Source organism: Glycine max, chromosome 1, assembly GCF_000004515.6.
Source record: "Glycine max cultivar Williams 82 chromosome 1, Glycine_max_v4.0, whole genome shotgun sequence".
Lineage (NCBI taxonomy): Eukaryota > Viridiplantae > Streptophyta > Magnoliopsida > Fabales > Fabaceae > Glycine > Glycine max.
The window spans coordinates 45,639,463-45,653,516 of NC_016088.4; the positions used below are offsets into that span (position 1 = coordinate 45,639,463).

The window sequence follows — 14,054 nt, forward strand, 5'->3', positions numbered from 1 at the left end:
ATATACAGTGATTTGCATGTCATGCTCCTGTGAATTATCATTGTCAATTTAGCTATTATATGTCATTTGTTGCTGCTTATTGAAGGTTTACTTGGGTTTATTTTTTAAAGAATAAATATCATGCTTTAACTGTTTTTAAACAACTAAAGTCAGTTGTTGAAATGCAATTTAACAAAAATAATAAATCTCATGCACTTTCTGGTTTATCTCTGGCTTTGAATTAATTTTGTTACATTTTTTAAAGGAACTTAGATCAATTGGAAGTGTTACTCAACAATCTTAAATCCAAGACCATAAGGACTGAACTACCTTCTCAATCTATTGCTGCCACAAGGTACTCTTTGGTTATGAATTTTGATTGTGTGTTTAGAAATTATTAAAAATATAAAATTATGTTATGGGTTGTTGGTTGGTAAGTTGGTGTATCTTAGCTAGACTTTATGATCCCATGCCTATCCTATAGCTTGTTTTTTTTATAATTATTTTGTATCACTTAGTAATTCTAGTCTCTTAGTAGTCTGTGACACATTTTCTCAGTTTTTTCAACTGAATATAAGTTGCAATTTGGAAATATATGAATAATGAAAGAAGGTATCAACTGTGAACATGGTTGAGTGGCTCACTAAGTCAGCTTATGTTAAGGAACTATAAAGTTATTTAACGGTGCCACTTCTACAAGTGTACAAGTGCTATTCACAATGTCCCTGTTGTGTTGTATGTTTCTCCAGGTTCTGTGGGTAATGTTGGGTCTTGAATCCTTTGCTTAGAAAAAAATAAGGAAAAAAGATCAAATTAACATGGTATTACATAACATGGTTTCACTCCAGAACAATGTTATGAACATGCAATAGCCTCAGGTTGCTGATTATTAGTAGATCGTGTAGTTTCCCCTGAGAGTAACCTGCCAGTTCCAGTAAAGTTAGTTGACCTTGGAGGCTCCTGAAGCTGATCAAGAGGCCTTTCAACAGAGCCCCAAGTTGCCTAGCTTGATTGAAAATTTCATCCACATCATTTCCCTTTGAAGGATCCTGGACAAGCATTCCACTGGAGATATAATGTACAATGGTTAAATACTCAGTAGAAAAGAATGAAATTATCAAACTGACTGGGCATAGACGTGTGCATCCATAAATCTTTAGAAAAATTACAGACACCAGTAATATTAATATCAAAATGTCAAACACTTTCCGTCAAGGTAGTCAAAAGTGATATTTCACTGAGTGTAAGGTGCTTGAGGTTCTAGAAAAGTAGAGCTTACGGCTACATATGGAAATTTTGAAGAGGATGAAGTGGAGTGGTTTGGAATTGGATGGAGGGAAAGGTACCACTCTATTGCTTGAAATTTTTAATGAAGTAATAATGGTGTGGAGCCCCTTTCCTTTTTTGGAATTAAAAACCCTGAGTGGAGTAGATTACAAACTTATCTTCTACAATTGCACTTATAAGTTATAATAATCTACTTTTAGCAAAAAGGCGTTAAAATTGTATGACAGTTTAAAATATAAGTGTTCCATTCAAAACCATCTAAATTGGAGAATACGGAAATTTTAAGAGTTAGAGTAGCAAGGTATAGTTTGGGTTCCCATCCTTAACCATTCCACCATATTAAATTAAAAACTCTAAAATGGGTTGAGTATCTTTTTTTCATTCTACTCCATCCATCCAAAAACAGCTTAAAAGTGAATATTTTACATACAAAATAAAAATATCATAACAAAGCCAGCTGGATATAGTTACCCCTATTTAAAATCTACACAAGTCGTTATGGACTTCAAAGCCTAACAATATACAGAAGCATTGCTATTAAACCTAAGAATAAAAAAGAGAGTGCTTATTGGGGTTACAAAAGCCCAACACCTATACCAGCAAAAAAAAAAAATTAAGCAAAATAGATTCAAAGTAAAAGTTCAAAACCTCTCACAAAATGCATGATTTTATTGCTTATGATGCCTTAAGTCTTCAATTGCTTTCAATCCTTCAACCCAAAAATGAGTTTGACAAAAATCTAAATGCACATTGCTCATAACATGGTTCATAACATGGTTTCACTCTCGGGAAAAAAACTTTTTTCTGTATTGGTCTGGAGTGCCCCCTCATCCTAATTTTTCTTTAAAAAAAACTTTTATAAAATTTATCTTCAGTTGAGGTCATAAATTTATTTTAACTTATGGAATAAACTTAATTTATTTTTTTCTTTCAAAAAATCTGTCAATAAAACCTTAGTCTAATAAGGAAAATTTCCGTGAAGGAAACTTGCAAACAAAACAAAATAAATGTATGGGAATGCAGGAGATATACTAACAGTGCTATTTGGCATATTAAATGGTGAGGGGCAATTTTGCAGATCCGCGCCTCCTCTTCTCATGGGATGAAGGTAGCTAATAGTGACATATTGTGGTACTATTTCCCTGCAACCACCTTCATGTGTCAAGCAATAGGAATTAGGCCACCTTAAGGCTAGTTGTAAATAGTCGTATGGGATAGCATTGAAATGTTGTGCTTCACAGTTAAGAATTCCCAAGAATAGGAAAACAAAAAGGAACTTGCTCTTCATCTTGTATTTTTTTTTTTTTTTTTTGCCTTTGGGGGAATTTCAGTAGCTTCGGGTTGTGGTTACATGACCAAATATCGAAGCCTTATATAGAAATCTTCATCTCGCCTTTATCTCTTTACTTAGTGACAACGTGACATCACCAACACAAAAACAAAATTAATGGGGCCTACAAAATTATGGTGGTTTTTATTATAAATTAATACTTTTTTTTTACCCAACATGACATCGCCTTTATCGCTTTTTTGTATTGTATACGTTCTTATGTCAAACACCAATGGGAGCTTATAACTTCGGGTTGACCACTCATGAAGCCCCGTGGTTAACTTAATCCTCTGAAACAGTATCCCATTTCGTAGTTCCCATTGTGTTTCGTTTGGTCTCCCTCTAGGGCGAGTGGAGATCGTCTTCTTACATCCCACAATAGTTGGGTTTCCTTCATTTTTCTTAAAGCAGAAAGTGCATCATAAAATGATTACACATGGTAATGGTCATTAACTCATTTTCTTATTTGTTTTGCACGGACAGGGTCCTTGCTCGGGAGGGGATAAATGCAGATCAGCTTGCAAGGGATGTGAAGTGATTTCAACTTAAGGTACCACCTAATGTCAACGTTTAATACTTTTTTACATTGAACTGTTTGACTTTGCTTGAGTTATCAACTATTATATTTTTTGCCTGTTGGGTAGTTATTTTATCCATTCCATGATAGGTCTCGCTACTTGTTTCTGTCATAAAACTTGTTTGCTTCATATATATATACACAAGCCGCCACTTATATGTTAACAAATAAATGTTAGAAATTATTGTTCATATAATTAAAAGTTTGTTTCATATATATATACACATGTGGCAAGCCTGCACTTATATGGGCTAGTGCAACACCAGGGTGACACTCTGAAAGGCCCCTCACAGGCCACAAATGTTAGGAAATTATTGAACACAAGGATAAGAACAATTTGCCATGTACACATGACTGCTCACATGTCATGTCTACATGGACCATCATAGGGAAAATGAATCCTGAACTTGATAGAAAACTGTGAAAAATAAAAACACAAGGCAGAAAATAACATTGAGATTGGTAATAAGAGTGTAGAAAGGACTCACTGTCTCTTAGCTTCACTTTTGAAGAAAGATGTTTCACAATAATCTGTAGCATGGTGCAACTAAGATTGCAATTCTCTTAGCTCCTAAAACCACCATAGCGAAAATGAATCCTGAACCTGATCGCAAACTCTGAAACATAAAAACACAAGGCAGAAAATAACATTGAGATTGGTAATAAGAGTGTAGAAAGGACTTAGTCTCTCTTAGCTTCACTTTTGAAGAAAGTTGTTTCACAATAATCTGCAGCATGGTACAACTGAGGCCATCTACTATATTAAAATACAAAACTAAACGAAAAAAGAGACTAAGGCTCTAAGTTTGTCGTTCAAAATAATACAGGGACAGAGTAATGGCAAACATATCTTAGGAAGAAAAGAGTGGAATACACTTTCACAAGGATTAATCTATATGTACAGAAAAAGGAGCACAAAACTGACATTGGAAAGCCGGAAGGGACAAAACTTGGGCTTCCCTCTCCTTCCATACTTGAGCAAGTAAGCCCCTTTTTTTTAAAGCAGTAATAGCCTGTAGTTAAGACCAATAAAGAACCTTAGTCCATATAGTCAACACATTTAGCAAGCACGAAATTATGTATGAAGTCTCAAATTCCACAACACAGAACAACAATAGACTGAATGCACATCAACTTAGATGAAAAATGAAAAAACTTTATAGCATACGTTACCATGATGAGATTATTATCCCATACCCTTTACTATTTGGAAAATCTCTGAAAAATTCAGTCCCCAAAAGAAGCAGCTAGAAATTATGAAGGAAAAAACTTAGACAACCATGAACCCATTAGTTCTGCAGAGACTGTTCCTTTTTTTTTTTTATCCTGATTTGCTATTAGCATCTTAACAAGCAAGGACACAAGCAGACAGGAAAATTCAAGAAGATGCACTTGCTCTCACTCTTGGCTACAACCTAAATATCACAATCCATATTTAAAGAGCAATAGATCCTATGGTAATTTTCAAAGCCAACTTTATCCACTACAGTGTTGAGCTCATCAAAGCATAAATAACCAAATACTCAGATGCAATAACCAAAGCCATTTACCACTATGAAGGTTCAACTATATGAATCAAATGATGTCATTTTGTTTTGAACAAAACAAATTCTTCAACAATTCTACATCCTTTTTAATCATTTGCCTTAGAATCAATCTACTCACAAGAGTTCCTTATCTACTCCTTTTGTTGAATGACAGTTGTCATGTATGTGTGTATATATGCCTTGTTTTTGTGCAGCTTATAAGGGGCTATGTCATGTCACCAATCGAGGCTTGTATGTGTTGTGAGTTGTGACATGTTGAAACAAACAAAACTGAATTGCACTAATAATTTGGTGGAACATGATGAATTACAGTTTCAGTCCTGTGACATTCTGTTTTTCCCTTTTGTGAGCTTTTATGTTAAAAGTCCCAGTAATGACCGACACTACACTAGTAATTGCATTACACATACACATTTAATTTTATACCCATTTAAAAATTGACTAATGAGTTTTAGCCTCTTAAAACAAACAATACTTGTACCCTAGTTTCTGCCACTTGTGTAATTAGCATGAGTTTCAGCATTCAGCATGTTACATGATTATATATGATGTTTCACCATAATTTTATTGTTACGAAATAAATATTTTGCTTCCCTACTACAATGTTTTCTACAAAATGAGCATTGTTGTTGTGTTTACCGCATTGTTTCATCTGGTTGCCGTTGAATACGCGAAGTAACTCAGTTGTTGAATTTTGTTACTATCTTTCCAGGTATGTTGTTCTAAGTCCTAGCCTCCAAAATTTATATTACTTGTTTGCTTGTAGCAACAAAAATGTATTGTTTAATGAATAAGCAGTTATGTTCATTGCGAGCGAACCTTAGTTTCCCATTTGAGATTCAATACTTTGATTAATACGGACAGTTTGTATTACTCATTGTGTTGAATCTTGAATTGTCCATTTGGACATTTTGGGAGGACTCTTTGTTTTTAGTACATTCATACATATGGGTTAATTGTTTATTTGTTATATTGGACTAAATTTTGGTATATTGCATTTCAATTTGTTCTCTGGGTACATACGTGAAAGTGGTGGATGGTTACATTTCATCGCTTTCATGACGTGTACTTGGAGACCAAGGTGAAATGCTGCCAAAATTTAGGCACAATTAACAAATAAGCAAGCATACCGATGCGTTGAAATGTGCTATGAATTGGGTCTTTCTGAATGGGTTAGGGCCACACCTTTAATGAATAAAAGTGAGGTTTTCATGCATGTGAGATAACATACTCAACTTTCACATAAAAGGTCTAACATGGATCGAAGTTGGATGAACGCATCACGTATAACTGAAGACTACGAGAATGGTGTTGAAGAGTTTTTGCAGTTTGCTCAAACTAATGCGCAAGCTATGTGGGGAAAATATTTTTGTCCATGTGTCAAATGTGCAAATGGGAGACGCCAAATAGTTAATGACATAAGAACTCATCTTATTTTTTATGGGATAGTTCGTACTAACACAAAATGGATATGGAAGGGGAATTGCCCAATAGACCTGAAATGTCGCAGGCTGAGCCGATTAATGCAGAAATTGGAAATCCTATAGAAGAAATGATTCGCGATCTTGGGCAAGAGGGGTTTCAACAGGCACATGCACCCTTTTATGACAAAATAAAAATTGATTCAAAAAAGCCTTTGTATTCGGGGTGCACATCTTTCACAAGGTTGTCTACGGTGTTAGCTTTGGTTAGCTTGAAGGCATGATTTGGGTGGAGTGACAAGAGCTTCACTGAGTTGCTTATGTTATTGAAAAACATTCTTCCTGCAGATAACGAGTTGCCGAAGAATCACTACGAGGCAAAGAAGATTTTATGTCCAGTGGGGATAGAGTACCAAAAAATTCATGCATGCCGTAACGACTGCATTTTGTACAAAGATGACTTTGCTGAAATGCATTTCTGCCCTATGTGTGGGGTATCACGGTACAGACTGAACGACGGGGATTCCAGTGTTCATCCAATTGCCACCAATCGGCATCCAGCAAATCAGATGGATTCTTACAACATCCTGCAGATAGTCTGCAATGGAAGGCAATTGATTGTCTGTATCCTAATTTTGGGGCCGAGCCTAGAAGTTTAAGACTTGGTCTTGCTTCGGACGGAATGAACCTGTTTGGAAACTTAAGCACTAATCATAGCTCCTGGCCTATTTTGCTGTTCATCTATAATCTCCCTCCTTGGTTATGCATGAAGTGAAAGTACATAATGTTGAGTATGATGATAGCTGGTCCAAGACAGCCAGATAATGATATTGATGTATATTTAAGATCGTTAATTGACGATTTGCGGAAATTGTGGGAAGAAAGGGTTGATGTCTAGGATGGAAATCTGTAAAACTATTTCAAGTTGCATGCAATGGTATTTTGTACCATTAATGACTTTCCAGCCTACGGGAACTTAAGTGGATATAGTGTCAAAGGACATCACGCATGCCCTATATGTGAGACTAATACTAGTTTCCTGCAACTTAAACATGGAAAGAAGACTGTATATACCAGGCATCGAAGATTTTTCAAACATTATCATCCATATCGGCGATTGAAGAAGGCGTTTGATGGAAGTCAGGAACATGAAACCGTGCCAAATCCATTAAATGGCAATGAATTTTATCACCGGGTAAAGGATGTCATAAATATGTTTGGGAAGTCCCAAAAAAAACCATCATCTGATGCAAACATGTGGAAAAAAAATTCAATATTCTTTGATCTTCCATACTGGTCCAATCTTCATGTCAGGCATTGTATAAACGTCATGCATGTGGAGAAAAATGTTTGTGATTCTTTAATTGGCACCCTCCTTAACATTAAAGGCAAGACAAAGGATGGTTTGAAGTGTCGTCAAGACTTGGTTCACATGGGTATACGTCAGGTGTTGCATCCTATCTCAAAAGGTCCGCGAACATATCTGCCCCCAGCATGTTACACAATGTCAACTGCCGAGAAGAGAAGTTTTTGTCAATGTCTGCGTAGTCTGAAAGTCCCACAAGGATACTCTTCAAATGTCAAGAGCCTTGTGTCCGTGAATGACCTTAAGTTGGTTGGCTTGAAATCCCATGATTGTCATGTGTTAATGCAACAACTTTTGCCTGTGGCAATTCGCGGTACGTTGCCTGACAAGGTTCGGGTTGCAATTACTCACTTGTGTTTCCTTTTTAATGCTATATGTGTGAAAGTCATTGACCCTAAACAGTTGGATGATTTGGAAAATGAGGTTGTCGTTGTCCTTTGTCAAATGGAGATGTATTTCCCTTCTTCCTTTTTTGACATAATGGTACACTTAGTTGTTCATCTGGTCAGAGAAATACGGTTGTGTGGTCCTGTGTTTTTACGGTGGATGTATCCAGTTGAGTGCTACATGAAGGTGTTAAAGGGTTATACCAAAACCCAACACCGCCCAGAGGCATCAATAATGGAAAGATACGTTGTTGAAGAATGTATTGAGTTTTCCTTATAGTACATTGAGCCATTGAAATCTGTGGGGCTTCCTGTACCCCGTCATGACCAAGCAAGAGCAGGGAAGGGTACATGTGGATACAATGTCGTGACAATGACTCGACATGAGGTGTCACAAGAATATTTATATATATTAAACAACACAGCAGAGGTGTTACCGTACATAGAGGCTCACAAAAAACATGTTAGAGATACTCACCCTAAAATGAACATGATGAGGGTGTTGCAGGAGAACAATAAAACTTTCATCAATTGGTTTAGACAAATAATATTTGTTGATAACAGTGGTTCCAGTAGACTAAGATTGTTAGCCATTGGGCCAAATCTAAATGTCCCTACTTGGAAGGGATATGACATTAACAATTATTCCTTCAAAAAAAAGTCACAAGATGATAAAAGTTCCGTACAAAACAGTGGGGTCAGTGTTGATGCTGATTCGGATCACTTTTGCAGTACATCAAACAACAACCCCATTAGAGCATTGATGTCATACTTTGGCGTCATTCAAGAAATCTGGGAGGTTGATTATAGTGAATTAAAAGTGTCTGTTTTTAAGTGTAAGTGGGTGATCGGGACTGCGGGTGTGCATCAAGATCCATTGGGATTTACTTTGGTAGACCTTAGCAAGGTGGCTTATATGGAGGAACCTTTCATTATGGCAGAATAAGCCAGACAAGTTTTCAACATTGAAGATCCATGTAATTCAAGATTGTCTGTGGTTCTGCAAGGAAGACCAAGTGGAATCAATTACCATAATGATGATTCAACCCTTGACATTGGTGAAATGGCTGGTTTTTTTACAAAAAATGCCTCGTATGAATGAAGTTGATGACGTCGATGATGGACATGCAAATCGTATAGATCATGATGAAGGTTTATGGGTGAACATTTCTACATGACAAACTTGCATTGCTTCAAAGTAATGGTTTGTTTTGTGTGTCAATATACTTATTGTTTTGTATTAAGACTTTGAGTTAATGTTGGAAATTAATAATTTGTTTTTTTTTTCACAAGATCATGGCCACACCTCCAAGGTCTCCTCCACAGTCCGATGGCCAGTCAGAGGTCACTTCCAAGAAAAGTAGACAAACGACACGACTTAGAAGCTTGACACACAGATTTGTGGATCAGCCTAGACCGATGGTTAATGTCGATCCCGCTACTAGGAGAGGATCCAGACCTCAAAAGGAAAAGTTCCACGGCTATCTAGGGGTAGTTGCTCAAGAAAAGGTTCCGATTGTGGAATGACATTTTAGTCAGTCCTCAAATTTGTGTTTTCTCCACTTTGATGTTATATTTTTAAAGTATATCTTTACATTGAGAAAACGTAAAATAACAAATGTATATATGCAGGCTAAATTTGATATCCCAGAAGCCCCAAAGGTGAAGAGAAAGGTCATGTCAACGGTTGCGACAAGATAGAGGCAATTTAAGTCCACCTTGACTAGCAAATTTGTTTTTGGTAACACTGAAGGGCAACAAATGCAGGATGTCGTTACAAAATATGGCATCAATCCTGAAGCCTGGCAAGAATTTGCAGCAACTCGATAGACACCTAACTAGGAGGTTAGTTTTGCATGGCATCCTAATTTCAAATGATTATATATACACCAATTTCATTATTTTGATTTCAATAAAATTGATGGAAATTATATATGCAACATTACAGGGTATTAGGAAATAGGCACAAGCAATTCAAAAACACAACGACTGCCCTCACCTACTTTCACGTGGGGGATATGATTTGCTTGAGAAGAAACTGTTAGACGAGAAAAGAAAAAGACTAGAAGAGGAACATTGTTCACTGAAAATCCAGGAAATATTGAGGACCCCCCCATCTCCAATTAAAAGACATGTTAAGTGGAAGGTTGCCTGCACCAAGGCTTACGACAATATGACATCTGAGTCGACCCAAGAAATAGCAGATAAAATAGTGAGTTCACCAATATTGTTGAATTTCCTTTATTTATTTATTTTTTAATGACAATGACCGCACATTGTGTGTTTGTCTATGGCGTGCTTTGTGAGGACTCCTTAGAAGAGCAGGTTACGTAGGGTAGCTTTATATCCCGTGGTCGTGACGACATACTGAACACTGCCATTGGGCGACCTGACCATGGGGGTCGTGTTCGTGCAGTGGGGTCAGGTGTTACTATTACTCAGTATTATGGAAGGACATCATGTACATTCAATAACTCGTCCACATCCATCAGTCATCAACAATTACATGAAGTTCTTGCAAGACTTAGGGAAGACATGAGTAGTCAGATTAGGGAAGAATTGAGGAGTTAGCTAGAAGAGGAAAACAAGAAGAGCTTGGAAAAAATGACTATGGCATTAAAAGAGGCCATTAAAATAGAGTTTTCACAAAAAGGATCCCTGGGCTCACCCCCAATTGAGTCGGACATACAACAATTAGGTGCTCGTGTCAGCACAAAGGGAAGTAATGTTGAAACCAATGTGCACCCTTCAGGGGAAGATGATGTTGATGCCATACCAAGTATGGGATTGTATGTGCAGCATCATGATCGTACACACTTGATGGCATTGGGAAAATACTGCAGGGGGTTCCACCATGCACAGTGTGGCTTATGCAGATGATGTGGTCACTATTAGAAAATATGCTTTTTATATCGGTTATTTATGACTTTCTACATCGGTTTTTAACTGATGTTGAAAGTATTATCGTTAACATTGGTTTTAAAAAACCAATGTTAACGTAAAATTGACAACATCGGTTATTTAAATAACCGATGTTATATAATAAGAATTACACCAAAAAAAATGTATGAATATTGACAATTCACATCGATTTTTATACAGAACCGATGTTAACTTTCGAACGTTAACATCAGTTTAAGTAAAAAACCGATGTTAACTTATACGTTAATTAACATCTTTTATGTTAACATTGGTTTTTAACAGAAACCGATGTTAACGTATAAGTTAACATCATTTTTTACAGAAATCAATGTTAACGCTTTTCGATATTAACATCGTTTTTTTTTTAAAAAAAATGATGTTAATATACACAAACAACATCGGTTTTTTGAAAAACCGATGTTAACTTATACGTTAACATCAGTTTTTTGGAAAAACCAATGTTGTTTGTGTATATTAACATCAGTTTTTTTTTTAAAACCGATGTTGTTATAAGGAATTTTTTTAAATACTCTTTCTGTTTTTACAAAAAACCCAAAATTTAACCTGTAAATTTAAAATTAGACCACACAGCACAACATATATCATTTACATTCTGCTTTCAAATAGGTTTTAGCAGAAAGCTAGCTAGTAAATTATCAATTGTAAAAAATCAATTGATAACTATGAATAAATAATTTATTAATAACTATCAACAAAGATTATTCAATGTTAAAATGAAACAACAATTGTAAAAAATGTAATGCAAGCTAGTAAACTAATTAAGTAACCTAAAGTTACATAGTTCCCTAACATCCTAAGTTTGATTTCTGACTTTGAGATAATATTGTGCCCACTGGATGCGAAGCGCCTTCAATCTCTCTGCTTTCAATGGTCTAACATCATAAAAATATTGCATGGTCAAATAAAACATAAGTTAATAATGTAATACCAATGATAAGAAAATCAACTTTGTTTGAAATAAACAATTACCGTTTCCCAATTATTCCTGAAAGTTCCTAAGATTATCGTGGACATCCAGTGCATGACGTAATAGCCGCACTTAGTGCTTCATTTTTGTCTATTACACTAAATAGATAATGAAATTTGGATATTAAATGTTAACTACAATTAGTGTACACAGACATAAAATATATATATAAGTAGAAGTTTTATTTAAATCATATACCTTAACAACAATCCACCTTGCACCAGCCTTGGATTTAGGTTGTGGAGTATCATCAAGTCCTTTCAAAGCACTGTTGAATACAAGGAACATTAAAATTTTGATGTTGTTGAGTTATGCTAATACAAATGTATTGAAAAGCAACACTGACCTATTAATTATTCCTTTAAGGTAGTTGTCTGGCCTGTTATGCAAGGAACAAAACCAGACAACAAGATTTTCCTTAGGCAAAATGACGACCATTTGCCAGTGTGCACTGCAGTGGAGATCAATATGGGTTATTGTAGTATTATACATTATTTAAATTCAGTTGTTCAATTTGACTTACCCATTTAGGTAGGCTCCAAGGTAGACATCGCGTTTTGAACTCTGCATCCAACTCTTCATGTAACTTTCTGATTCAAATTTCGATTGCCCAGATCTCTGAATGGACTGTGGCTCGAGGAATCCATACACATCAGAATTCCCCGCTCGCATACTTGTCTTAGTCAGATGCCTATTGTTGTTAATACAAAGTTAATTATGTATGAATTTAAAACAATAACTTAGGTAATTAACAATAATCTAAATTGACTTACAGAATCCACAACTGTATAACAAATATGCCGAGACATTGACCACCGTGTGCAATTTCAAAGAGATCTTTGTGTTTTATGTACAACTGGAAGTCTTCATTAAACACCCCGAACACAGTAGCATCCCACATAACCTGGAGAGGCTTCAAAAAAAAGTTGTGGGATGGTCAATGTCATCAAATATAGGGGATCATCGACCTCATGATCTGGCCTATCTAGAGGTTTTGCTGGAGACACAACTGCTTGTTTATCCAACAAAGTTAATTAACATAATTTAATTACAGTGAACAATTCAATTGAAAAAAAAAGCATATAATGAGAGTAAAATACCTGTTATGATAAATGCTTCACGAGATGTGTCGGCCAAGCAAGGAAGGTGTTAAGGTCTGCCCCACTAAAATAACCTCGTCACTGGGTACAGGAATAGGAGCCTTTGCATCTTTAACCTCCTCAACACCAACCTTCACTTGGCCATGCAACAAAGGGATGTTGTGAAGCACTATGAATCCCTCATAAACTCTTCCTAGGGCAACCAGGTGGGAAGGATTTTCATGTATGTACAACCCGCAGCTGACACGAGCAGCTAAGGGACCAACCTCAGGCTCCGGAGGCAGTCCAAGTCTTTGTGATTGGATCTGTGATTGCAACTAGGACTGCATCTGGCTGAAGGATAACATCAGTTGTCGAGTCACTTTTTTTGTGATCGGCTCCTCCAGTTGGTCCTTGATTTGTTGAGTCAGCTGCTCGAGTTCTTCGGGAGCCATGGAGGAAGAACTATGGGAGATTCATGGAGCCGCTCCAATGTATTACTTTATGGTCACACCGGCTCCAGTATGCACAGGACCAGGGTGTTCTGGTCGCCCAATGGTAGCAGTCAGGAGATCCTGACTCTTGACGTCCATGGGGGACAAACGAACCCTGTGACGCCTGCTCCTCCAAAGAATCTTGTACAAAACACATATATTTGTTTAGTCATTCATAGAACAAACAAAGATAATTACAATTCTTAATTGAAAATGACTTACAATCTTCTCAACAATTTCCTTTGCCGCCTCAGACGTCATCTGCTAAGTTTTCTTGGTGCGGGTCATCTTTCACATGTCGTCTGATGGGCGATGAAGGGTCAATCACGCCCTCAGTGCTTCCGGATTGAGCAACTTCCTCTAGTTTTTTCTTTGTCTTCTCAGCCATCAGCTTTTGTTTTAAATATTCACAACCCCCACGAGACAACACGTGGGGGGCAGTGTTTTGCTTCTAGATGGCCTGTGCCTTTATCCGCACATCCTGCAAAAATCGAACATTAATGAAAATGATTATTACAATGTATTATAAGAACTGAATTTTTAGTAGACAACAATTAAAATGACAAAGTACATACCTCCCACGAGGGGTCTTTGCGGGTCTGACAAACACTATTAGAAAATATGCTTTCTACATCGGTTATTTATGACTTTCAACATCGGTTTTTGAACCGATGTTGA

General features: G+C 36.5%; 1 protein-coding gene and 1 long non-coding RNA gene across 2 annotated transcripts; one reads left to right on the forward strand and one right to left on the reverse strand.

Annotated features, from left to right (window-relative positions):
• Window positions 1-632: 632 nt before the first annotated feature.
• LOC113001464 (uncharacterized) lies at window positions 633-4,229 on the reverse strand. The gene is made up of 3 exons (XR_003266855.2): window positions 4,099-4,229; window positions 3,662-3,790; window positions 633-1,044 (listed from the first exon to the last, which is right to left on the reverse strand). It is a non-coding gene; the product is annotated as an uncharacterized lncRNA (long non-coding RNA).
• On the forward strand, window positions 2,849-10,765 carry LOC100778942 (uncharacterized). Its single transcript, XM_041011287.1, has 5 exons — window positions 2,849-2,977; window positions 3,080-3,146; window positions 5,397-9,402; window positions 9,526-9,738; window positions 9,842-10,765. The coding sequence occupies exon 3, from the start codon at window positions 7,076-7,078 to the stop codon at window positions 8,171-8,173; it is 1,098 nt and encodes a 365-aa protein (XP_040867221.1). The 5' UTR covers window positions 2,849-2,977; window positions 3,080-3,146; window positions 5,397-7,075; the 3' UTR covers window positions 8,174-9,402; window positions 9,526-9,738; window positions 9,842-10,765.
• The last annotated feature ends 3,289 nt before the right edge of the window (window positions 10,766-14,054 follow it).